The 27,323-nt window shown below is 37.0% G+C and overlaps 3 protein-coding genes across 4 annotated transcripts; 1 reads left to right on the top strand and 2 right to left on the bottom strand.

Annotated features, from left to right (window-relative positions):
- Positions 1-110: 110 nt before the first annotated feature.
- On the bottom strand, positions 111-9,756 carry LOC110769878 (dentin sialophosphoprotein-like protein). The gene is made up of 12 exons (XM_021973923.2): positions 9,282-9,756; positions 8,349-8,575; positions 7,828-7,892; positions 7,338-7,412; positions 6,047-6,402; positions 5,191-5,259; positions 5,021-5,109; positions 2,122-4,350; positions 1,924-2,001; positions 1,683-1,788; positions 773-823; positions 111-610 (listed from the first exon to the last, which is right to left on the bottom strand). The coding sequence occupies exons 1-12, from the start codon at positions 9,642-9,644 to the stop codon at positions 560-562; spliced, it is 3,759 nt and encodes a 1,252-aa protein (XP_021829615.2). The 5' UTR covers positions 9,645-9,756; the 3' UTR covers positions 111-559.
- A 2,765-nt stretch (positions 9,757-12,521) lies between these two features.
- LOC110769889 (ubiquitin carboxyl-terminal hydrolase 6) lies at positions 12,522-18,240 on the top strand. 2 transcript variants are annotated; one of them, XM_021973944.2, is made up of 18 exons: positions 12,522-12,739; positions 13,410-13,555; positions 13,750-13,785; positions 13,895-14,002; positions 14,576-14,676; positions 14,782-14,908; positions 15,133-15,192; positions 15,291-15,358; positions 15,673-15,723; positions 16,126-16,234; positions 16,360-16,448; positions 16,736-16,805; positions 17,024-17,104; positions 17,212-17,307; positions 17,403-17,451; positions 17,563-17,667; positions 17,753-17,827; positions 17,955-18,240. In XM_021973944.2, the coding sequence occupies exons 1-18, from the start codon at positions 12,730-12,732 to the stop codon at positions 18,008-18,010; spliced, it is 1,437 nt and encodes a 478-aa protein (XP_021829636.1). In that variant the 5' UTR covers positions 12,522-12,729; the 3' UTR covers positions 18,011-18,240. The 2 variants fall into 2 exon arrangements, with proteins under 2 accessions (XP_021829636.1, XP_021829637.1); XM_021973945.2 differs by having other exon boundaries at positions 12,524-12,739; positions 17,569-17,667.
- Positions 18,241-22,147: 3,907 nt separating this feature from the next.
- On the bottom strand, positions 22,148-23,912 carry LOC110769895 (dof zinc finger protein DOF3.1). Its single transcript, XM_021973953.2, has one exon. It carries the CDS (start codon positions 23,118-23,120, stop codon positions 22,440-22,442), a length of 681 nt encoding a protein of 226 aa, XP_021829645.1. The 5' UTR covers positions 23,121-23,912; the 3' UTR covers positions 22,148-22,439.
- Positions 23,913-27,323: the final 3,411 nt, after the last annotated feature.

Below are 27,323 nucleotides of genomic sequence, written 5' to 3'. Positions count from 1 at the left end.
ATCGCCGACAAGGGAGCCAATCTCAAAGGACATTCAATGACAGAAATTTGACAACCGTCACCATCTTTGTTTCTGTTGTTGGCGGTGACAAAGAAAACACAGCACCAACAAAAGCATATCCATGAATAATAGAATTTGAATTTCACCATCCAAAAAGGGTGAATAATAGAATTTATCTGCATGAATCCTATCAATGATTTAGTCTTATTTGATTCTCTACTTGAGTTCTTCTTCCCACCCAATGTATGTATGATACACAAATATGCACATAAAGCACAATATCAAGGAGCCCAATAAACCTAATAGGCTGAATAGGTCAGGCAAAACAAAAAACAAAAAGCCGGACCTGAGTACAAAAGTAATATACACAAAAATCAAATAGTAAATGTTATGTACGGATATACTAGGTAGGCACAGCCAAAACCCTACGACACTCAACAGGACATGGACATTTATCTCCAAATAAAGGACTGCGTTGTGCGTTGATCATATCCATCTTCACCCTCAGGACCTGAAGGAAGAGGCTTCAATTCTAGTGAATGAGGATGAGATTCTCTCTTCAGTCCTTCATATATGAGACTGCAAAGTCTTTAATCCTTTGCTTAAGGTGCTGCAGGCAGACGAAACATATTCAGAATAATCGTACAAAAAGATGTGTTCACATAAATAACTAAAAGGTTAAAAGCAAATGAAACAATCAGAGCATGACTAAGTCCAACTACATAGTGGTAACAAGTCAAAGATGGAGGTGGATGGGGTTGGGATGAATTACCTTCAATTCTTCATGAAGCACCACAAATATTTTTTTCAGCCTCTTATGTCTCTGCAAGTGACATTATTAATTGAGTCAAACCGAAAAGCTCAACAAGATAAAGTTAGTTATTATTTGAAGAAAAAATAAACCATAAATGCTAAGTTTAAAGTATTGGGAGAAATTGAAAACAAAAAAAATCCCAAAGCGCTTTATGTATTGCAAATACTCAAGAAAAATAGAATCAGAGGTAAAACAGTATCTACACTAATATTTGAAATATATAAATACCAGCAACACAATGTTAACTATTTTATATGACAACATTATTTTGATCAAATTTTTCCTTACTCACCAATTAGTGGATTAATCCCAAATCTGGTGGCTTGTTAGGGTAAATTGTTCTTCAAAACTTGTATATGTACAAGAACGAATTTAGAGTTTGTACAAGTTCGAAACAGAAAAGCTGCAGGAAATAGTACAGCGAAATAATTTTTATTCTTATCATATCATCCTTAATTTTTTAAATTGTTTTAGTTTTCCATACATTGCAATAGTCATTAACATTCACAAAAATCAGCCACTACAATTTCTAATAACTATTTTCGGGTATTGTTATTCATCATTCAAGAGGTACACAGGTGTAAATAATTGGATTCCACCACAATATGCTCAGGCGTATATGTGTAGTGTTGAAGTTAGAAGAGTGCATTGATCTGTAAAATTTTCACTGATATATCTAAGAAGCTAAATTTGAAGGCATGCAAACAACACTGAGCAAAATTATGAAAACAAAATAAGCGAAACTGAAGTTACATAATCAAAACAAGAAAACAGTGAGACAATGTCTTGCTGAATTAGTTCACATTTCAAGCATCAAGTACAAACTGGTAGTGCGAAAGGTATTTAGAAAACCAGGAACAAGGCATACCGTTCCACACTGACGATAGGATTCCTTCAGCTGCCCCAGGATGTTATAATGTCTATCTGTGCCTGTAGCATAGTCAAGGTCTTTCCCTAGCTTCTGGAACTCATTCCTACATTTAGCAGGAATAAATTGTTTTGAGATGCACAGGTTTGAACGAAATAAACATAAATCCATTAATTAAACAAGTAACAATAAATAAGAAGCAAAATTGCCTTTAAAAAGATGAAAGGAATCTTCAGATTACCTGTAACTCTCTAGGATCTTGTTCAACGAGCAATAGCTATCATACTTATCACGATATTCTTTCACGTATTCTTTGTACCTAAGACAAGAAAAACAAAAAATACAAGGTAAGTCAGATGACAAAAACAGAAGTAAATACAACAGGGCCAAAGCATGGTTAGATTAGTTTCACTGGTAGAAACGCTTTATGTTCACTTACTGAGAGAAATCTTTTATTGGTCCCTTCAGCTCAGGCTCAGTCTTCTCATACTTAGAATAAGAACAACTATTCTCATCTGAAGAAGAATCCCTTTTTCTTCTATCACTGTCATTGCCTTCTGCCAGCATTGAATCCTTTCGTACATCAGCAGAATCCACCATCATATTGGATGCCTGTCTTTTACTTTCTTTTATGGTGTGGGAAACTAGACCTCGTTTAGAGTCATACTGCTGAGCAGCATTTGGGGTTGCTTTTTTATTGCTTTCTCCATGTCCATCCACACCAATCACTTGTCTACCTCCAGCTTCATTCTGCCTAGATTTACTACTAAGATCTACTGATTTACTAAATGGGCGACCCACATCAGGTTGATCTACTCGTGAAGGGTGTTGCGACTGGGATTGCACAGCTCTCGGTTGAGACCTTGTTAAATCCTCAATGCGATCTTCATAGTTCCTCTTTTTATTTGAGCCTTCCTGATTACTAGGAAACTTAGAGTTTAAATCTGGTGAGAATGGCCTTCCCGAATCAAAAGTTGCCTTTCCTGCAGGTTTCACTTTACTAAAATCAGAAACCCAGTTTTCTGAAGTGCTCGTTTTGTTGTCTGACTGCTTAAATGAACTTTTTCTTTCGAACTGCTTCTTAACTGTTGTTTCCTCAGGCAAGGGCTCACGAAGTTCACCCAACTCCAAGTCTGAAAACTCTCTTTGGAGTTTACTGCCTCTACCATTAACAACAGGAGATCCGTCTGCACCATTTCTGCTGTTATCCTTTGGTGAAGAACCCAAGAACAGGCTGGAAACCTGTCCACTCCCCTTGACCTTTCCAGCCATATCACCATGTTTCTGGTAGTGGGAGTCCAAGGGCACTGATTGTTTGCCTCGGATACCACCTTCCTTGGAATTTCTTGGAACCTTTTTCTCATTCACATAACCCTCCTCATTTTGATTATCTCTATGAAATTTATCTTTTTGTAGGGGTAAACCTTCATGCATATGAGAGCTCCTTTCAGAATACATTCGGCCATGCCCTAAACTCTCGGCATATCTATCAGGTCTTTCTGCTGGATCAGGAACCTTTGCCTGTGGATTATGATCAAAGGACTTCCGACTTGATTGTTTAAACTCGGAACTATGTCTCCCAGAAGATGATTGGTTGCATGCCCTTAGAGAGCCAGATTCAGTATTCCCACCCCTATCAGCTCTATTCATCGCTTGAGAGACAGGGTCTTTATGAAAGCCTTCAATGAGTCTATCAGGAGACAGATTGTGAGAAGCTTCTGGAAAATGGACACCTTTACCCACAGAAACAGGAGGTTGATGTGAGATTTCTGTTTTTGACCTTTTTTTGCGTTCCGATTTCTCATCAGAGTGCTTTACCTCAGAACCCCTTTTGGATTTACCTTTAGATATCCTCTCAGAGCTGTCAGACTGCTCATACCTGAAGTCATCCTTGACTGTAGTCTCCCCTCCAAACAAAGGGTCTACCAAACTTTGGAGGTCTTGGGGCTCCCCATGCTCAGGTGAACAGGGTTTTGTTTCTTCCAGAGGCTGTTCACCTGTATTACGATTAGAGTTACCAACTACAGCAAATTCAGTATTCTTTTCCACATCAGGCAAGTGTCTTTCAATCTCAACTGCGTCAAATTCATGATCATCTTGCTTCTCATCATACTCACTCTGCACAGGCCTGCCATCAGGAGTTTTCCATGGGACAGGCAAAGTAGAGAACCCTGGTTCGGAGCCTTGCAATTTATGCTTTGGTTCTTTGTCATCTTCACTTGTCATAATATCCACATCCTCATCAGAACCCTCCTTGCTATTAGAAGATGCATCACTTTCACTATCACTACTACTTACACTCCCGCTTCCTCCTGGGCTTTTACTTTTGCTTCTGCTTCTGCTACTGCTAGGACTTCCACTGTCGCTTCCGGTATCACTGCTGTCACTATCACTGTCACTGTCACTTCCGGTATCGCTGGAACTGCCCACTTGAGCTTCAGTATTGTCGGAGCCCCTTCTATCACCAAACAAATCAGGTGAATGCTTTTGGTTATCAATTTTTATCAATGCATTTGGTTCTTCTCCAACTGTAGCATTCAACTGTCCCTGAACCCGTTCTTCCAACTCTTTAGGAGTAACTTTCTCTTCAAAGTGTGGTGCTCGAACAGGCGTTTGATCACGGTTCTCATCATGAGCCGGCGTCTGGCGAAGTTTATCCTCTGGGGAACTGGAAATTAATTACATGCACATTAAAATACATGCAGAAAGAGAGACAGAAACTAGCAGCTTATCAACCACCGAACACAGACTATATAATTCCACAAGAGTGATCATTATGTTGATATAACTTGCATCAAAATCTCCAAGAGGAAATCCTTGCTTGATCCACTGTTAGTCGGTTTTTACAAACAAGGATACAAGTACAACCAGGATAGACTATAAAGCTAAATTATAGTCCATGAGTTCTTTGTTGTTAAAGGTTGGGAAATAAAAGTAAATGAAAGAAATCTGGGTAAAGTAGTTTGGGATAAGAATAAGTAGTTTAGCATAAAACTTCAGATATTCAATATCAATGAATGGAGTTAACATTCAAGCATCATATAAATAAATTCAGTGTGACATAACAACCATAATGCATGTGCACTTATAAGTCCAGGGGAGAACTCATAAAGCATCTCTAATGACATCATGCAAGCTCAAAGGGGATACAAACAGCCCATAAGATACCCATTTTCCTTCTATCTTTCTATACACAGGAGCCATTAGGTTTAGTATTGTGTAGTAGACCCAAGATTCCGTATATGCTAAAAGACAAAGAGAACAGGAAAACAAATTTGCCACTAAATGACTTCATCATGAAGAGTAGCCTTTGGAGAAAGAAAAAAAACTTCAAGTACCTTCCACTTTCAGACAAAGGTTTCTTTGAGGATTCTAACTCCACTCCTGGTTTCAAGAGATATCTTCCTGGAGCTTGGTAATTAGCAATCTGAAATCAAAATTGAATGAGAAAACATAAAATTACTTAATTTTATTTGAGTAATAGGCATCAAGGATTTCCATCACTTACCTTCTTAAGAATGGGATCAATTCTCTTTACAGAGTTGGGATATGAATCTCCAATAGCTTTCTCCAAATCCTATAAACATGCAAGACAGAGAGAGTGAGATAAGTGGTGTGAGAAGAAAACAAGACATTTCAAGAATTTATAACAGCTGCTCGATTCTGTAGGATTCCAGAAGCACCGTATTGGCAAATTTGATTGTTCATCCCATGCACGTAAGGTTTTGTGTGATTAAAATACTATATGTATTATTGTACTATAAAAATTTATGAAAGACTTTAATAATTACATAATTTAAAATTGATTTTAAAAAATAGGTTTCACAATCAATTAAAGACTACGTAATACACCTATACTACTTTGAGAGAGTTTTGTACCTATAGTATGTTCATCACACTGTACTGATTTTCCACTTATTGTGATAAAGTCTGGTTGTGAGGTACTTAAAAACAGTGACTACAAAAGGAAATAATAAAATGTCTTCAAGAAATCTTTGTAAATGAGTAAATGAAATGTATGGTGGAGGCTGCAGGCTAAATGTCGATTCCCTTGAGTCCATGATCCTAAACCCCTAGGGAGGTTGTCTTGGGTGTGTCTATGGCCAGGGGCTTCACATGGATATCTTGGATCAGGCAATGTAGAACTCTCTTCTGTTTTTGTCTTGTGTGAAGTGGTGTCACCCTTAAGGGTGAGGTATATGTCCCTTTTGGGAAAATATCCTTCACGAAGTGGCATTAGTCCACTTGGAGTAATGGTGATATTTAAAATAAAATAACATAAAATAACTTTTTATGATTGGAAAATTGAATAGTAGACACAAGGCTAATATCAAATATATTAAATGTCATTATTTAGTGCATACCTTTATGTTCATCCCCTTAGGATTCTCCATGAGCAAAGTAATCAACATATTCTGCAAATCTGTAGGGTTAGCTCCATTATTGCCTTTGCCCACTGTTTTCCGTGCTGTAGTAGTACCCCTAATTGGAATTTCTTTATCAGAGCTCGGAGCAGGTTTGTCTTTACTAGTCACCTGAAAGGGTACAATATCTTCTGCACTTGCATGACTCTTCGAAATATTTCCAGTTCTTAATGGAGATGATGGAGCACGGGATTGCTCAGGTGGAGATGGAAGAGGTGATGATGAGTACCTGCCCTTCACAGTAGTTGTTGCTGATATTCCAGTTTTATATGCTGATTTAGGGGGAGCTGAAAATCCTATCAATGGATGGCAATTCAATTAACAACTTTAAAACTGGAAACCTGGAAGAAGAAAGATTTTCAAACCACAAAAGGGAGGGAAGAGGGATAGTGGCACGGTTTTCTTTTTTGGCCGGGGATAGTAACAAGGTTGAGTGGGCGGGACAATTGCAAGGGAGATTTCCAGTGAAGTTTATTATGAGGAGCTAACTGGGGAGTAGAAGTGGATTCCTAGCAGCTTGAATTAGGGTGGGAGGAGTAACGACAAAACAGTTTTTCTTGTATGGACAGTGGCGCAAAATAAGTGTCTAATGGTTGATCATTTAGGTGGTGGAGGTTTGACATAAAGAATAACTGCATCATGTGCAAGAAACCACAAGAAACAACGAACCACCACCCAAGAAGTGTGGTACTATTGTTATTTGGTTTTTAGTATCCAGTGGGTAGTGCCTATTTCGGTGACCCTTGTCGTGGGGTGTTGGCAAGTCTCCAGTAACAAAACTGTGACATTAATTTGGAAATTTACCCCCACACTCAGTGTTGTGATCTCTGTTGGAAGGAGAGGAATAAACAGATTTGTAGGGCAAAGAAGTTACTGTTGTGCAGTTAAAGAAAATATGGTGTTAGTCTTCTCTTTGACTGGTTTAATGCCGGAAATAGATTCACTACACTTGTAAATGTATACTTCAGTCTTTTCTTACCCCATATTATATTAGCACAATCAATTTACTTTAAATAAAGTAACATGGCAATATATACACAGACGTCACTTGTATGAGGGATTGCATGTAGTCCCACCTCCAATGCATTGAGAATGCCCGCATGCTATATGTATATTAACTTGGTCATCGAAAAATCCCGCCCTCCAAACAACCCCCACCCCCCTTCTCTTTTAAAAAAAAAAGAGAAAAAAAAGGGTTAGGAAATAAAAATGTCTAGAAGGCTCCACTCACCTTGAGGCAGTTCAACTTTCTGCTTTTTAAATGGAGGCTCTTTCTTTTGTTTGAAATTCCTCCACTGATGATTAGCTGGAAACAAGTGAGGTATCAGAAACTTCACTTGAGTAGCTCAGAGATTTCAATTGTGATTCTTTTTCATAAAATTAAAAAGCAAAAAACAGTAGTTAACTGAATATATATACGATCAGCAATAATTTAAACAAAAAGAAAAACAACTTGAGTAATTAAAGTACATAATTTTTTTTTATTAATGTTCTTCAATTTAGGCTGAGCACTTAAAATCTATTAATCCTCATGGCACTACAGTTATAGCTAGTTCAATCTGATTAGCTTATAAAGGCAATGAAGACTACACAGACTGAATTTACATGCATCACAAGTTTTTCTGCTTCACACTAAACTATTGATTTCTGTACAAGTCAGAAAAGGAACTATACTATTTAATAAATAGAGAAATGCATGAAACCGATATTAGAAACCTTACCAGTTCCAGCAGCATATTGCTTTAATTGATTCTTCATAGCTGTATTTTGTTCTAACACAATGGCTCTGTTTTAAGGAACAAAAATAAATTAAATTGATACAACAAAGGAATAAGACAACAGTCTAAAAAGCTCAAAGACATAACTGAGTTGCACCACAAAAGACTTTAACCCTCTCATAATTGTACTCATAAAGTCTTGAAACAAATAACTAATGGCTAACCAGAGCCACACAAAAATGATCACGACTGAAAATAAATTTTAAACATGTACTATAGGAAGATCATCTGGAATGGATGAAAAACAATTTTTTCTATCATTTAGGAGTGGGTTATAATGATATTATTAGCATCTAAGTACCACCTAAAATAGTGTTTTATTTTGTAACCACCAAGACAGCAACCAATGGAGATGCGGATTAAAAATATAATTGGGACACAATAAAAGAAACCAAAGATTATGAATATCGACACTGAATAATGATAAAGTAAAGAAACTCCGAGATAGCAACCAGATTACGTACTTGCGGGATTTATGCTTGCGCTCAGCTTCCTCTGACCGCATTTTAACATGGTTCTTAGTTGACTCATCTAAGATACGCTGCACATTTACTTTGCGCCATGCACATCCTGATTCAACTAGCAATCCATTTCCACTTTCACCACTTTCACGCTCTTCATAAATGTCACAGAGGTCTCCAAATTCCCGCGACCATGTAAATGTAAACTCCTTCCCATCCAGATCAATAACCTGATGCAATGTTGAACCATTCAAAGCAATGAAAACGTTAAGATAATTGCTGCACCTATATTAAAGACTAGCTACTATGAAGAAAATTCCAAATATCCCAATGGAAACGCTTAAAAGCATTCAAATTTTATCATATGGGGAGCACAAACTATCCCAAAAACTCCAAAAAACATCAACCCCACCAGATGAATAATTTTACAGGAAACCCAATTAGTTGACGAAGTAATAATTCTACAAAAAGTAACAAAAGGAATATGATTTGAACTATATAAGCTGCACCTAACCAAAAGTCAGCTCAACGTTGCCTCGTAAAAGATAAGAAAAAATTAAAAGTATGAACGAAACAAATACTCCTAAGTCTGCCAATAATAAATTTAAGGATTTAAGCAAAACCCAATTGAAGAATTACTCATAAACCAAGTACAAGATCATCAGAACAATTATAAAATATTCCGTAACCTACAGAAAATAGTTAAAATTTGAAAACTAACCAAGGAGAACACAAACCAAAAGTACAAGCACAAATTTTTTTTCTCTATGAAACTTCATAAAACAACAGAATTTAAAGAACGAAATGAGAAATCATTGAAACACGACCAAGAGACGCATAGGCAAATCACAAACACTAAAATATAAATTTCCAGAACCCAACAAAATTAGCAAAAATTAAGCAGTACTCAGTTCAAATACTGCCCCAGATACTCACATTGCCAATGGGATTATTGGGCAGAGGACCAAATTTGATGCGGGGGGCCCCACCTTGGGCCTCGACGCGTTTGATCTCTTCGGCCAAGTCGGGCGCCATACGAATGATCATAGAGAAGGCAAGTGGGTTATGGCCGGCGACTAAACTGAACTGCTCTTCCACGGCAGGCGCAGCGGCGGTTGCTGACGTGGCGGGGCCTGAGTTGCGGCTTCTGGGGTTGGAGACACCGCCACCGAGGGAGAGGCGGCTGGTTTGGGCGGAGGAGCGGTGCGGTGGAGGGAAGGAGGCTCGGCCAAGCTTGGCGGCTCCGGTTCCTCGGCCAGAGCCACCGCCGCCAACTCGGCCGGGCTTTGTTGAGTACATTGGTGAGAGGTTTAGAGAGAGACGGAATTAGCGTGGAATTGGGATTTGTTGTCGTGGATTTGCTCGAGTCACAAACAGGGCGCACCAAAAATGTTCCTCTTCTGGTTGATCTCGTGTTTATGTTGAAAGCGGCGTCGTTTGGTTAGGGCTTAAGAATCCCCTAATTAAAAGAGGAATTCCTTGTGATAAATAAAAAAAGCCCAACATTGCTCATCGATTTAAGTATGAAATTGTGAGGTTATTTGATTATTATCATCATAATCGTTGTGTTTATGAAAAGCATTGTCTTCCTCCATTATTATAATCATAGTTAGATACTAGACCGCCAATTGATATGATATGAAAACCTAACCGACTAGTTACAAATCGAAATTTTTTAGTTCGTTACTTAGATTTTACGATTCGAAAATCGAAGAATCCAAAGGCATACCAGTTGGTTTGATTTTAGCATAAACGGAATTACCGAACAAAATCAAAGTATATACCAAAATATGTTGAAGTATTAACTGAAATATTAGTAAATAGATACCAACGCTAAACGATTAATATTTCTAATTGTACATATCAATGATCTCATATTCGAACTCTCATTGTATTTTGGCAATGTGTGTGTGAGAAAAGCCCCTCCCTCTTTCTAACTTTGGCAACAACAAAAACATAGTACATATTAAAAGAGATAAATCATTTATGTATTGCATGAAGACATATTCATTATGTTGGGTCCTAAATTATATTCCTCCACTTCCATGTCCCCTTGATAAAAGAAAACATATTATTTATGTAGTCATATGAGTATCATTAAGATTAAGAGTAAGGATAAGCATTTCATATAGGGATTTCAATTCTTTGTGTGGAATCTCTAATAACAAAACATATACTATATTCTAGTACTAATATTCCTATTAACAATTTGGTATGTCCCAATTTTTATAATCATTAGGCTCGTTTGGAAATACTTATGTTTGAAGAACTTTTGTTCATAAATACTTTTAGCGCTTATATTAGAAGAACATAAAAAAAATTATTGAAAATCCAATTGCTTCTCATAAGCTCTTGAAATTGATTACTGAAAAGGCACCTCTATAAAGCATTTTTTTGCCAAACACTATAAGAAGCAATTATGGTTGTCATAAAGCACTTTTAGTTTTTTTTTTTTTTTAATATAAAATTTTTAGAATAAACAATAATAAATAGTGATGAAAAAACACAAGTACAAAGCAATAATGGTGCCTAAATATGGATAAATCTTTTCTAATGACCAAAGGCAACAACAAGTTGAATTAATACGGAGAGAACACACAACCACAAAGTAGTAATAATGTATTAATGGTTCATAATATATATAGTTAAACTATTAATGGTAAGATAGACAGTGCATTACACTCACTACTTAGTTGTAATATTAACGAACTAGTTGTCATAAATTGAAAAGAACAAGAAAAGAATAAGATACAATTCGCACACAACCCATAATCATTGTCACCCACCTAGGATGGAAACCTAGCTTTAGCAACATCTGTTCCAAAAAAGGCCATTCAATACGGTCATAAGCCTTGCTCGATCATGTCAAGCTTTAACACCATGAAACCCTTCTTCCCTCTCCTTCTCCTGTTTAACGCATGAGCAAGCTCAAAAGAAAAGCGATGATGGTATTATCCGAAATCAAACGCCTCGGAACAAAAGCGCTTTGACAATATTGTATCACAAATTCAAGCACCAATTTCAATCTATTGGCTACCACCTTAGCTCCAATACGATATATGATGTTACAAAGTCTGATTGCCCGTAATTGTGTCATATCCTGCGGTTCCGGCACCTTTGGTATGAGCACTACATGAGTAGAGTTAACCTGCCAGTCTGCCATAGCATATCTTCATAATGTAAGAAGGCTCGAACAGCTCGGTAGACATCCGTTCTGACTAGGCTCCAATATTTTTGGTATAGAGAAAGGGATTCAAACCATCTGGGCTGGGGGCCTTTGACGAATGCATCTGGAAAGTCGCCGCCCGAATCTCCTCGTATGTCATTGTTACCTCTTCCACTAGCTAGGTGATTATTCATCTCATCTGTAACCTAGCATCCACAGTGTCCAAAATGGCATGTGCACATGGTGGAAAACTAGAACAGAACAGCTCATTAAAATAAGATAATCGATCTTGCGTTTTTGCACCACATGTTGCTCCTCTAAAACTGATGGGGTCCATGGTTGCCGGAACAGTATTCCGAGCTGGGCTCACAACTTCTGAGCCTCTTTGATTCTCCCTCCAAAAATCTCATTACTCCATTTAGATAATCGATCTTGCTTAGCCCTTACTTTCCGCACAAAACCCTGTATTGGGTGATCGCGCCAAATACAGAGCGAACCCCATGTTGGCTTGGTTCTGGTCCTCTCGCATGCGTCTGTTGCCGTGTCACACCACATCTGTTTCCACCCGACTGATACCTCCCTTCCCAGTAGTCTTTGGAACCCCACCGCCACTTGTCCGGAGTTTGATGTTTCCATGAACCCTTAGACTTACGTGTCTCATGTTGCACTGCCACTTCAATTAAATTAAGGCCCATCACAATTTCACATGGGCTATCCCTCCGCGCCTGGCCCACCACACCTGTTTGCTCCTAGCTGCTGAGGCATGATAGTTCTTATTAATGGGCTATCTTGTGCAGGCCTGGGGCCAATCATGCGCAGGCAATCTCAAACTGGCCCTATAAAGATTTATCAATGCACCTGAAGGCCTGTGTTCAGTTCTTCCCTCCAACAATATTTCTTGTATAAAAAATAAAAAAAATAAAAAAATCCTCTTTATCACGAGCAATTTTTATTTATAAAAAAAAAAACCAAATTTTAGTATTTCTAATACCGTATTTCCAATTATGGGTTATCCGCACCGCAAGTAGCCGAATTATTCATTTTTGCTACGGATCCGGGCTCGGACTCGCTCTCTATAAAGCGAAAGCCAGAAGCCTAGAACATACAAGCACGGCAGAGCAAAGCACATTTGTCTTTGCCTGTTCTCCAAGCTAAACTCTACAAAAAACCCGAACCTCCGTCTCCTACCGATCTTTGAAGTAGCAAAGCTTTTCAACCATGATTACCGGTTAGAGCGCCTGTCGAGCTTAATTTCTCATCTAAGATATATTAGATATTGATTTTATTTATAGTCCAAATTGGTATTTTTACTTGTTCTTTTTAATTTTGAGCATTTCTGTTCACTTTGGGGGCGCACTTAGGGCTTTTCATTCAATTCTGTGATCTAGGTAACTGGAGATTTGTGATATTTGATACGGTTAAGCATTTTGTTCATCCGTCTTTCTGAGCAATTTGAGCTCGATTTGCGGCTTATAGTTGCAAATTAGGATCTGGGTCTTTGCGAGCTTTGGATTTCTGATGTGGGTTTTTCGTATTGAAGTGGAGTGATTCAATTTTCGTCTTTAGGGCGTAGAGTGCAACGCATATATACTTCTCAGTCTATTTGGTGTCTTTTGCTATTTTCAACTTATGTAACAATGTTGATGACATACTATCGAAGAATCTAAGATGTTGCTGAAAAATCAGTTTTCCAAGACTCCAGACTCTTATCAGAAATAAATAAACTAGTTTTAGCTCGGTCGCAATTTTTTTCTAGACTCTGTCAGGTTAATTTGAGGACAATAAAAGCATCTAAATTAATAATTGTGTTATTCATTTGATGTTCTGTAGATTTGTAACTTGTAACTTGAGTTTGTAGATTCTGTTTTTGACAACTGTGATTTATTACCCATTTGTAGTTAGTGTAAAATGGCAAAAGGAGATGTTTAAAGCTGTGGAAATTGACACTACTCAGCCCCCTTATGTATTCAAATGCCAATTATACGACTTAACCGGGGTACCTCCTGAAAGACAGAAGATAATGGTTAAAGGTGGTTTATTGAAGGTAAACAGATGGCTTTCGGCTTAGTGAAATTGTCCCATTATATATATGTGTATCCTTCTTCTTGATACTGTATTGATGAAGTAAATCCTTCTGCACATGTCTAATTAAAACTTCCTGTAATGTGCCCAGATGAAGCTGTCTAGTATGTGCCTAACTTCTTTTGTGTGTGTGTGTGTGTCTTTTTTTAAATGCAGGATGATGCAGAGTGGTCGACATTAGGAGTCAAAGAGGTTGGTTATTGTTGAAGTGAATTTGTTCGCTTCTTATTTATGGTTTAATCACAAATCTATAACCTTTCATAGGAGAAAAAGAAATTATCGATTATATATCTTTGTATAGGGTCAAAAATTGATGATGATGGGGACAGCAGATGAGATTGTCAAGGCTCCAGAGAAGGGTCCTGTTTTTGTGGAAGATCTCCCAGAAGAAGAACAAGCTATTAACTTGGTAAGTAGTAAGTCTGCACCTTTAAATAGAAGCTGTCTTTTCTTTTCAGTTGTAGGAAACATATATTTTTTTCCCTTCTTGTTCTCTTTGATCTCATGCTGTTATTATGATATGCTTGTGATACTGTTTGCAAACTTCCCCTATTTCTGCCATTTAGAGTTTTGCATTGTCTTTTGTGTGTGTGTGTGTGTGTGTGTGTGTGTGTGTGTGTGGCTCTGTAACATTTGATTTGTTCTTACTTTTCTGTGATTTTGACCTTCGTTATGATGTTGTGTTGTACTATTGTGGTAGGTGTCCTAGTTGACTAGTAATACAAATAAGTTATTTTCTTCTCACCTGACATGTGAATCATTATCAGAAATAATGGCTTCATTGAATTCTCCATTATGCCCTTATGTCTTTGGAGGTTCAGTCCTAAAAGGACTTGTTTTTTCTTTTCTGTCTTTGTAACTTAGTTAGACTTTTTTTGTGTTTCTGAATTCCATGGTTTTATTTCGGGTTTCAATATTTGATTTTTTTTTTCTTTTTGCATCATGTATAAATTATCTCACCCTGTGTTATTTATACTTCCAGGGTCATAGTGCTGGTCTATTTAATTTAGGAAACACCTGTTATATGAACTCCACCGTACAATGTCTGCATTCAGTTCCAGAGTTGAAGTCAGCTTTGATAAAGTAAGTTGGCTTGTTCAGTTAAAGAATGCATATCAATTTACTTGCAATATATATGTTTTTTTTTAATAACCTTAGACTAGTAATGAAAATATATTATTTCTTCAGGTATTCACATTCTGGAAGAAGCAATGATGTGGATCAGACTTCTCATATGTTGACTATTGCAACTCGTGATTTATTTGGTGAACTGGATAAAAGTGTCAAGGCTGTGGCACCCATGCAATTTTGGATGGTTTGTTATCTTTATTCACTATTTAAACTAATTTCTCTAACCACTTTTTATATCTCTATGAAGCATCAGAAACTCCTTAGTATAATCTTAATTTTCTTGCATTTTTACTATCAAAACTTTCAGAGAAACTATGTCAGGGAGCCTGATAAATTATTAGTTCCTGGATTCGTAGTTTCTTACTGCTAGGGGAAAGAGTAATGAGTTGATTTGCTATTATATTGCAGGTATTGCGTAAGAAGTATCCTCAATTTGGTCAGCTGCATAATAATACCTTCATGCAACAGGTTTTCAAATGATTTTTTACCTTATTGTAACACTGCTTGCTGCTTAACGCTAGTTACTCTTGTAGTTTATTGATCATTTTGTTCTAAATGTGTAACAGGATGCTGAAGAATGTTGGACACAGCTTTTGTACACCCTTTCTCAGTCTCTAAGATCATCGGGTTCTAGGTAGGTTATTATTATCATTTTTTGGTTCTATATGTATTATAGGAACTGCAAGTGGTTTCGAACTGAGTCCCCACCTCAATTGTTAACCATGTTGGAATTGAGTCTTCTTAAACTAATGATCTATGGATCCCCACCTCAATTGTTAACTATGCTAAATTTGGTTAGTAATACTTTTGTAAGCGTGTTTTTTATTCTTTCAACTTCTTAGTTCTTTTAGGTCTAGTAGCAATTTTTGTGTTCTCTTTGTTTATTTGCCAGTGTTCTGCCATATAAATACATGTAGGAAAATTATAACGTATGATGTTCTCTTGCAGTGAAAGTCCAGACACAGTTAAGGCCCTTTTCGGCGTTGAACTTGTTAGCAGGTTAGATATCCGCAACTTATCAGCTACTGTAATCTGATTAGATATTGCTTAACACTCAATAGCAGTCTCAGATTACCTTTTAAACAGTTTGCTTGTTTATTATTATGAGATTATCAACATATTCTTCATGATTCTGGATGGATTGTTCTGAAAAATTAAGTAAATTAATGTATGAATAATTTGTTCAGTTTGTCTGGCTTATGCTAACGTTTGTTACCTTATCAATTGGGTGATTTTGTTTTTCTTTCTGGCTTGATATATTACTGGCTTGTCGAAGTTCATTATTTGTTATATATTAATTTTTCTGAATCAGCCTTTTACGAGTTATAAATTGTTCAGTTTATTTTATGAAGCTGAACTTTGCTAACATTTCTTGTATTTATTGATTTGGTGGGATGCTAGGGTGCACTGCGTAGAAAGTGGGGAAGAAAGCTCGGAAACAGAATCAGTGTATTCCCTTAAATGCCACATATCACATGAGGTGAACCATTTGCACGAAGGGTTAAAACATGTAAGTGTAATCACATTCACATCTATATAGGAGATCTTATTTGTGTGTGCTAGAACATGTGATGATATTTTTAAGATACAAGATAAAAATTACAAGGTTCTCATTTATTACACTAATTCATGTAGGCTTTAAAATCGGAATTGGAAAAAAATTCTCCTTCTTTGGGGCGTAGTGCGATCTACCTGAAGGAGTCTTGTATCAATGGCCTTCCAAGGTACAAACTATCATTGTAGCTTGTAACTCACCAACATGTAGTCTTGCAGTCTCCAACTATATGAGTTACACTATCACGTTGTCCATTCAGTAACTTATGACGTTACAATTTCGATGCATTAGATTACTTTCTTTAAGTTTGTCTATTCAGACTCCTTTGTCCTTTATTTTCTGGGTATGTGGCTAAAATTGAGTTTTAGTCTGGCCTTTGAATTTAACCCAAAGAAAAAAGAAAGAAACGAATATCATATAGTTAACCCGAATTTTCAATTTTATTTTTCGCTCAAGGTACTTGACCATTCAGTTTGTCCGTTTTTTCTGGAAGAGAGAATCAAATCAGAAGGCCAAGATTTTGCGGGTAATGCCTGTTTTCTTTTCTCCTAATACACAGATTTGTCTTTTGTCTCTTTCCATATCATTTTAGGAGGAAATTAAAGTATTTTCTTGGAGAGAATAATGCTTTGCGGATTTGTTGAGTACCCTTGACAGTTTTCCTTGCAAATCTAGTGCACTTGTATCTTATTATACAAAAGTTATTAGAATCACTGCCTATTAAACTTTTTTCCCTTATCTCAGAAAGTGGATTACCCTTTGCAATTGGATATTTTCGATCTCTGTTCAGATGATCTTCGCAAAAGATTGGAAGCTCCTCGCCGGGTATATACTTCCCTTCGATTTTGATTAACTTAAGTTAATATTTTCCAAAAATATTGTTTGTTATTTCTTGTGTCTTTGTCCTAATTACTTCCAACCTCAATTATCAGACTCTGAGAGATGAGGAAGGTAAAAAACTTGGTTTGAAATCCAATGAAAAGAGCTCTGGTTCAAAAGACAATGATATCAAGATGTCCGATGTGGAGGTGATTACACAACCTAGCTATAGACTTACAAAAAAACAAATGAAATGCCTATTTGATTATGTCAAAAGCATCTCAAACCTCTTTTCTGCATACAGGGATCTTCAAATGGAAGTGGAGAAGCATCTAATCCTACGCCGGATGAAGGTAAAAGTTAACGAATCTTCTTTGCTCAACCTGTGGAAGTTTTTTCTGTGTTCTACTTGGGTTCTTTGAATCCCTAGTTTGCACTTATTTCACTAAGTGGCTGTCCTTTAGCTGCAGGTGCCATGACTGGAATTTATGATTTGGTTGCTGTGCTGACACACAAGGGTCGTAGTGCTGACTCAGGCCATTATGTTGCCTGGGTCAAGCAAGAAAGTGGTCAGTTCTCTGGAATAACTTCTACTTTGTTTGCATGTGATTAATTCAAACCTTTTAACTCATGGACTTCTTTTGTTGGTTCAAGGGAAATGGATCGAGTATGATGATGACAATCCCATCCCACAGCGGGAGGAAGACATCACCAAACTCTCTGGAGGAGGTAAGATTGCCGAGAGTTCTTAACGTGTATAATAGCATGAATTTTGCTCAGGGCTGCCATGTGGTTCTCTGAATAACCCTAAAATTGTGCGTTACGCTAAACAATTTTTTGGTGCTGCTTGTTTCAGGTGATTGGCATATGGCCTATATTTGCATGTACAAGGCCCGTACTGTCCCTATGTGATCTTTCCTTGATCTCATCTCAATCAAATTTGAAATACCCTTCCAGTTTACATTTCACAGGGGTTAGATTCTACGAAACTGTATCTCGTGCAATTGAAGTTTGCCCCAATGTGTGTTAGAAAGAAAATTCATTGATATTTAGATGTGTTTTAATTATGTAAGGGAATTTTTTGGTCACATTGAAGTTTTATCCTAAATGTGTACTAAAATGAAAATTCATTGTTATTCAAATGTGCGTTTCTTGTCGTTCATGAAAATTCATTGTTATATATTCACTTTGATGCTTGAGTTAAGATAACAAGTGGAGATGGATGATAGGCGATGACTGAGTGAAATGGTATCAGGCTCATGCCGGTCAACATCATACAAATGAAAGAAACAGATGGGCTGAGAAGGATATTAGCATGGCTGGTGTGGATTGTGACTTCTTTTATGTATTTTATTTCATTCAGCATGCAAGAGGCCCAAGATTGTCTTTCATGGCCATAACAATGTGTATTGTTTCTACTTTGTCTTCTATGGCCTCTGATTTCATCGACAAGGCCCAAGCCGTCCCTAATGTTATATTTGTTTTATCTCAATAAACAAATAAATAAAACCCTTATGATTTACATTTCATTAAAAAAAAAAAAAAATTTAAACCCTTATCAATCAATGTTAAATTTCATATGAGAAAAACGGTAGAATTTTGTTGGTTGGTTCGTTGGGTAATGCTTTTTTCTTTCTTTTATGTTTACTTTTTAACTTTTATACAAGTGATAGTTTAAACTACTTTGATTAATTTACGGATAAGAAGATTTGAACTTAATGTAAGAAGAGAGACTCACTACTCTGACTAATTGACCTAACGCTCTGCTTCTTTCGTTCTGCTTTGTCTAAGATTATCAGTGAATATTTGTTAAGGCCCAATCTACATGGTCTGTGAATACACTTATGACATGTTTACTAATCCGTAATTGGATTAGGAGGAATTGAATTAATGAGGAGTTGGATTGAGGAGAATTAGATTCTGAATTCTTAATGAAGTTGTTTACTAAACCATATGGATTAAGAGAAGTTAGATTCCAGATATTGAAGTTGTTTATTAAACCATATGGAATTGGGGTATGAGTGGTACTAATTACTAAAATATCCTCATTGTTGGGTCAAAGTAAATGACATATTTGAAATTTTAAAAATTGTGTGAGGATATAATAGGTAAAAAAGATGAATTCCTAAAGGGTTAATTCTCCATGAATTAGAATACCACCTTCCATCCCAAGAATTGAATTCCTCCAAAATTAGGAACCTAATTTTGTGTGAGCCCCACTTACTTTTCAATTCCTTGATATTAAGTAAACTCATGAATCCTCAATAGATAGAATTCAGAGAATTCCGATTCCTGATTAGTAACACACACCATTACATTTGTTGAAGTTTCAATTCAAAAAAAAGTTGGTCAAACAAAAATTGACTAATATGGGTAGGCATCCACGTGTACAGTTGGGGGCATGCAAGTATCATCAGGACCAATACACCTGTCTACTCAACATATAGTTACATACAGAGCACATGCATCATTGATGATATTTGACCACATTCAATGGGTGGCAAGGAAGCAAAGTCTTAGCTTCCTGCTCTTACCACCTTGCTTGACACTCTGGCATGGTAAAAATCAAACTCAAAGACTCGAGGGCTATTAGCATTTTACATGTTAATTGCCTCCTTATTTCACTCCGTGGTCAGTATGGTGAACTTCATCAACCCTCAACTAGCTCCACAAACTTTCATCAACCTCTATTAGAGCAAGTCCAGCAGCTAAGGCTGGACTCGGGCTGGGGGGGTTTTGGGCGAAAAACAAATTCCAGCAGTGCAGGCTAGCCCGGGCTGCATGTGGGGGCCACAAAGACGGCTGGCCCAAGGGCAAGTCCAGCCCCAGGTCCAAAACTCAGGTGGGCTGACGTCATCGACGACATTAACAACAAAAAAATCTAAAAAAATACAAAAAAATTAAAAAAAATAAAAAATACTTAGTCATATTTTTCACTTCCCACACCAAAAATCTTATCCTAAAATATTATTCAAATTAATTGTTTAGTTAAACAAATTTGTGAAAAAAACATAAAAATGAATAGTATTTGCCCTTTGCCATATCAACTGCTGAAAACCAACATTGCTTTTTACAATGGCAGTTACTATTCACGTAAATAGTAACTGCCCTAGCCACACCCCCTTTGCCATGGCAGGGCGCAATTGCTAGAAGTGCTCTTACGTCATGATTTTCTCCTTCAATTTAGTTTTGGATGGTAATTTTCCCTCTACAGTGAGCCGCGTGCCCGACGCGGCTTTGTCTCTACTGGGGTAGGTAAGAAGGATAAAAATCGAACGAGGCCGAATTCGAAAAACAATTTTGATATGGCATTCGAAGCGAAGTTACATTTTACAATGAGTTACACATCAATCAATAGTTCACAGTTTTATGCATCCCACAGATCCTACAAAATTAATTAACAGCATCAGCTTTCGTAAAGGACTTTTCTTTTGCTTTCAAATTATTGATTCTTGGCGTTTAGCTTACGTCCACTAAATCAATGCACAAAGAAAATCATTAGGAGCCAATTTTCTTTCTTCATTTCGTCAAAGTGAGTAAAAATCTTCACCCCTGTGTCTGGTACTATTTTGGAAAGAGTTAATCATATAGGCAAATCCAGTTGAGCACAGAAATTATTGTGGGGCCCATGTGAGAGAGAGAGTCCTTGATGATTTCAACATCTTTGAATAAAATTTGGCTCTTGAATTAAACAAGTACCAATTCAAATGGAATTCAGCTAACCTTGACAATTAGGATTTAAATCAGGGCTTCATCCAAGCATTGATAAGGTTTGAAAAATTCACCCAAATTGCCTGACATGGCAGCATCAAACACCTAGTCATCATGTCAAATATAATGACAAGGAATTGATTGAGAAGATGACATGTTTATTATTATTGAAATCAAGAGCTTCTGCATTTCAATTCATCTTGTTTTATTACTCTTACCATAGTAGTTTAAAATTTGGAAATGCAGCTTATATGTGTAGCAACAGATTTGAAAAAGAAAATACACAAATGAACTCCCACTATTTTGTACCATCTTGATGGATCAAACTCATGGTCTCTTGAAAAGAACGAGAAACAAGCAAATACATGACTTCATAAAAATATAAAAAGTTCCCAAATGGTGGGAATTTATTTGGGTTTGGGGCTCCCCTCCCATAAAATGTCCACCCAATTACATACATGTTCCATTTGGTTCTTGGAAGATATGGTCTAGAGAGGAAAATAAATAAATAAAAGAGACCCTTGGCAAGTGGTGAAGAAGAATGAGACCAAATCAGAGTCTTTAGGGTTAGAAATAATTTCCCAATAGATAGGAAGTTGAGCTTTGTCTGGTCCATGAAAGACAGTGGAAACAATACAATACGTGAATAATGAAGTTATGGTTCCCCATATCTTCTCAAACTCCAACTCATCCTCATTATGCTTTAATTTTTCTTCTGATGAATTTGAGATATAATAAAGACATTCCCAACCCAAGCAATTTGTTTTTCACACAACAAAATACAATTAAGTATCCCTTTGTGTGTGCGCGCGCATATATACTATATAAATACCTATCTTTGTGGATTAAATCAAATTATATATTTTTTTAAATACACGTGATACTCTAAACTACGATAGTCTAAATTACAAGAGAAGGGATTTCTTACACACACTATCAAGGGGTCATGGGGGTTCAAACTTCCGACCACCACTAGTCTGCAAGCCAGTGCCCTTTTTCACTGGGCTAGACCCAGTTTGCAAATCAAACTATCCTATTAATAAGCAACAATGCCAACAAAAATGTCAAATCCCATACTCTTGAAAAGGCCACACATGCATACAAGACTATTGCATACATGTCACACAGTCACAGCACATGCATAAGATGAAAGAAGACAAGAAGCTCCTCCTAGCAGAAATATTATATTAGAGATTGTGGGTTTCTTTCTTCACCCTCTATAACAAGAAGCACATAGACATAATATTGAATCATACAATACAACCCATAATATAATGAGAGTGATAGTTGAAGAAAGCCATGTCCTTCAATAAAGGGGGGCCTCCAAAGGCTCCAAGGGAAAAGCAAAAAAGAAATTTTTTAATAATATTAAAGGCTATATCAAATACAAACAAACAAAAAAGCCACACAAAAGAGAGAAAAGAAGAAACCATTACATTACATATAGAAAATGCTATTGGTATGGTTCTGTGGTGTTTTCTCAACCTCTATAACATCAGAGAATTATGAGCTTTAGCTGCTTAGCTTAGCAATTAAGCCTACTAAGAGTCATTCATGCTTAGCTTAGTATGAAACATTATATCATAGGCTTCATTAAGAAAGTAGATTATGCATGTAATTAATATAATATCTACTGAAAACTTGAACCTGGTGTATAAATGGCAAGGTCAGGCCACCCATTGCCCCCATTCCAACAGCTTGAAGAATCACCATTTTGCAAACCCATATAGCTTTCCGGGTTACCATTGCTCTGGGCCTCCAAACCCGGGTTCACACCCGGGTCCGAATTCAACCCATTACCTGAATCCAAGTTCACCCCAAAGTCACCCATTTGCATCAGTTTTAGACCCGACCCATTTGGGTTTAGACCCTCCAGAAGAGACCCAAACTGCCCATTTGAAGCCAGGAGTGAGCTGAAGCTCCCTGAAATATCCAGCACCCCACGGTCTTGATCGATTTTCGGGCCGTAGACCCGGGTCCGGTCAGGCTGTGGATCCGGGTTCTGAGCTGCTGCGGTTGCTGCTGATGAGCTTGACACTGATGATGAGGAAGTTGACGAGGAGCGTTTTGAGGCAGACGATGATGATCTCTTTGTGTTCTTTCTGCTTCCACCACCAACAGGGATGTTTCTCAGAGAGCCACCTTTGGTCCAGTACCTTCTGCAGTTCTTGCAAAAGTGACGAGGCTGTGAGAGATTGTAGTTGTTGTAGTAGCAAAACTTGGTGTTTGAGGAATCACAGCGTGGACATTTCAGCTGTTCTTGCTCTGGAAATTGGGGTTTCATGGGTTGAAATGATGTTGGGTCTTGCATTTTTTGAGGCCTCAACTAAGTTTCTATTTTGGACCAAAGTTGTGGGGCTACGGAGGATTTGGTGAGGTGGGTTTTATTTTTTTGGAGAAGAATATGGAGTTTGTGGGTGAGAAACTAGATTGTGAAGTCTGATTTGAGACCAAAAGAGCCTGACTTTTGAGGAGTTTTCTTTGATGAAGTGTGAATAGGAGGAAATAAAAAGAGGCAAACTTTAAAAACCAGAGTGGTTTTGAGGGTTTGGACAATAGATTGTAGGAACTGAAAACCACAAGTTTATTTGGGGATCTGAAATGGGGTTTTCCGGCCTTGATAGGCTTTGAGCCTTTGAGACTGTCAAGAGGCTAAAAGAAAGAGCAAAAAACCAAAAAGAGGACAAAAAGGCAGGATATTTTTCAGACCCAGATATGAGCTTCCTTGAAAACAACCAAATAGCACATAACCATCAAATCTTCCTCCAAACCAAAACTTACCAAGTTTTCAACTTTCAAGAAGTGAAGAGAAGAGAGTGAGCAACCATGCTCAAAAAACAAGGCAGATAACCAAAAAACCAAAGTAAAAGATTGATTTTTGCTTGCTTTATGGTTGAAATTCTTCAGAAAACTCCAGAGAAAAAACACCTAGATTTTTCAACTGGGATTTGTTCTCATGAGGTGCTGCATCAAAGGGTTGAAAGATAGAGAAGAAGGAGAAAGAATATTTGGGTCTGATTTTTTTTTTTCCTTTACGGAGACGATCTATCTCTATGACCGCGTGAGAGTGACGACTAGGCCTCAAATAGAGAGACAGAGACACTGCTCTCTCTCACTCGCACACAGTGGGCATATTGAAATTAGCTAAAGCTTCTTCTTTCTAGATAGCCCCACAGCTTCCACTAATCACATAGTTAATTAAAAAGTAATTATTTTTCAAATAGAATAATAATCCTCTAAGAAGAAGCATAGCCAAAACTGATTTTGTCAATGACTTAAAATATTTTTATTGCCAACATTTGTTAACCAAAGTCAACCTCCATGATTACAATGCTCTCATTAACCATAAACAAATAAATTAAGAAGTCGACATGATTAGCCACACACCAAAAAACATATGTTACTTTAGAAAATAAAATTTTGTAGTTTATAAATTGTTAGTACAAGTAAAGATTGACAACCCAAAAGTTTTTATATTCTCTATTTTTTTTAATTATTATTTGTGTCTACGAGTTAGTACAAGATTACCTGGTTAAGCGCATAAAATTATGTACGGATGATCTGGAAGAAAATATTAAATGTCTGAATTAAATTATAAATTAAGCTGACTTGCTACTCTAAATATGTAGATTAGGGGAATTGTTGTCTCCTTTTAACAACAAATTTATATCATATTATTTAACAAAAAGTATTTCATTGTATTTATATATCTTGACCATTTTGTTTCAACAATGTATAATCTTCTATTTTATCCTAAAGTTAAGAGAGAGCTAGAGATTAGAGATCTAATTAGGCCAATGTTGCATATAATTAAGCCAAGCCGAACCGATGAGCTTGAGCCGCCAAGCCGAGTAGGGGAGGCTAAGCCGCCGAGGCTGCAATAAAGTTTGCGTGCAAACAAAGCAAGCACCGGGGTGAGAGCATCATTGGATTGGCATTTTAACAGCAAAATCTTCGCCGCCAGTTCTTTGTCGTGGCAGCATCAGGACGGTCCAAGTGTTGACTAACTGTGATATGAAATCTTAGCCAGACAAGTTGTCCTAGCTAGAGTAGACTAGGTGACTAGATGGTGGGTTACAACTTTAGAGAAATTTCATCAATCAATCCAAGGAGCAAACACCAACTAATAGTAATAGTAATAGTAATAGTAATAGTAATAGTAATAGTATACTCTTGTTTGATTAATGAATCTTAATATCAAGCTTGGCTCTTCCGTTTTGCGTCACTCAATTCAAACATGTTGACAAAATATATTACTGGGTGACTAATACTATAGATCTCAATAGCATGATCTCATAACATAGCGAAATCAAAAGTTTTTCGGGTGGCTGAATGATTTTGTATAACGAGTCGTTATGATTCAATGGACCTATCGTTGTTGGGGTGAGTTACGCTGATTTTTGTTAGTGTGATGAATTTTTTAAAAATTAACACCAAATTGCTATTTCAGAAATATTGCACTGAGTTGGAACCCATCCTATTAACCCAAATTTTCATCTCAAGACATGGCAAATTTCACTTCGAGGTCCATATTTTGTTGGACTACTGGTCGAGAAAAACTCCTCTACTTTCCCTAAGTTGTAATTCATATTAAGAAAGTATATCTGTATTTGCTTAACTCATAATCATCCCAAATTTAGATTAGACTGGGATTGATTAGAATTCCGCCAGTTCAAACCGCACTCTGACAAGAAAACAATTTGTGAAAGCTTCCTCTCACCAAGGAAAAATATGGGGACCCCAAAAACTTGTTGTATTGGAAATGGCTTTTGCTGCGCGTTTTGACTGATGAGTGTGGGTTGTTAATGATATGGGCCCACCGAGGCAACCTAGAAAGCGACGGCTCTGATCGTTTGACTGTGTTAAAAGTGTGAATGAGCATCATAGCCGATCATTGGTCATAAGCCCACCTTTGCCATTTGTGCGCGACTTTAATCATGCACTGTCGACCAACTCTAAGTTAAGACTAAATACATCCATCTCAATCTAATCCAATCCAATTTAATTCAATTTCGTCCGTCGGCAGAAAAATTTATATATTACGGAATAATATCATTTTGTTATTTTTAATTAATCACGTTATGTCACATATAATAAAGATTTTATATCACGAAACGTAATTAGATGTTAATAATAAAAATCCTTATCGTTGGTCGGTCGGCCGTAGGCACTGCACACAACTGTACATATTTGATGCATTAAAAATTCAAAGTTGAAGACGGCCTCCGGCCTCGTGCGACAATGCAAGGATTGCCATTAAGGGATATGATTAGCATCGTGGGACACGTGGACAATGCTGATTTTGTTATTGTTTGTTGGGGCAGCAGGGTTGGGTCCCCTTCAAGGGAGAGGTCTTCATGACATTGCACAGTTTATAAATTTGCCAATTTGAATAAGATTTAGGCCAAATTATTCATGTATTGTGGGTTGTATGTCAATGTCGGTCATTTTGTTAAAGAAAAACTCTTAATTATGTGGCTAAGTTTGGTATTATTCTCAGTTTAAATTCAACTTCTCATCCAAATTGTTTTCAATGTCGTCCATGGGGCATCATGTGAAGGGTGAAATGTCATTTTTGGACACTAAATCCGATTTGATCTTTAAATCACGCATGAAATGACTCTTTTACCCCCAACAAGTGATGTGCGTATTGGTCCAAGTTGGAGGAAATTCATATGAAAGTTTTCAACTTGGACTGAGATTAGTAAGAAACATAAACGTCAACATAATATTAAGAGTTTTTTTTCACCACATGAGTAACATTGACGTATGATTCACACCACAAGGATGATTTGTGCAGTTTTAGCCTAAGATTTATGCGTTCTTACTTTGTAAATGTTAGACAACTCAATATTTTTTGAATTTTCTTTTTTGAATTTAAGTGACATTCTCCATTCGAATATCACATTTCACGTAAAGTAGGAAAGAAAAATTAGAAAAAAGAGTTGGAATGTTAACCAATTTTCTTTTCTTACCCATCTAACTTATGAATTTGATAGTTTATCAATTTTTTTTTAATTGTAGTCTAAATCACAAATCACGTTAGCTTCTAAGACGGAAATCTTACATGACCCCAATGTCGCAAAACTATATATTTTCAAACATAGCCACATTCTCGTCCCGAAATCAGCAATACATACTCAAATTAAAAAAGTCAGCAAATTACATGACTGAAATCGTTAAAACAAAATTGGAAGTAAAATAATATTAATAGGTAAATCAATGTGGAGTGAGTATGGAAGCAAGCAAGAGCAAGAGCAAGAGCACGAGCACGAGAGGGCATGATGGGTTATGAAGAGGTGTAATGGAAATGGTAGGGTCATAGTGTGATAGGGCATGCATGAGCGATGAGTGAGAGAGGTCGGTGGACTTGCAAGCAAGCAAGCAAGCCACTGTTGGAACACAAAAAAGAAAAGAAAAAAGTGATTTGATGGTGGAGAGCTGAAGATGGTGGGGGGATTGAGACGCGTGTGCATGCTCTCTCCCTGTCTTTCCAGAGCGGGACACGGCTGAA

This window comes from Prunus avium, chromosome 3 (genome assembly GCF_965620075.1).
Source record: "Prunus avium chromosome 3, drPruAviu1.hap1.1, whole genome shotgun sequence".
NCBI lineage: Eukaryota > Viridiplantae > Streptophyta > Magnoliopsida > Rosales > Rosaceae > Prunus > Prunus avium.
Note: the sequence above shows the minus strand (reverse complement) of the source record. Positions and strands in the feature narration are given on the sequence as shown.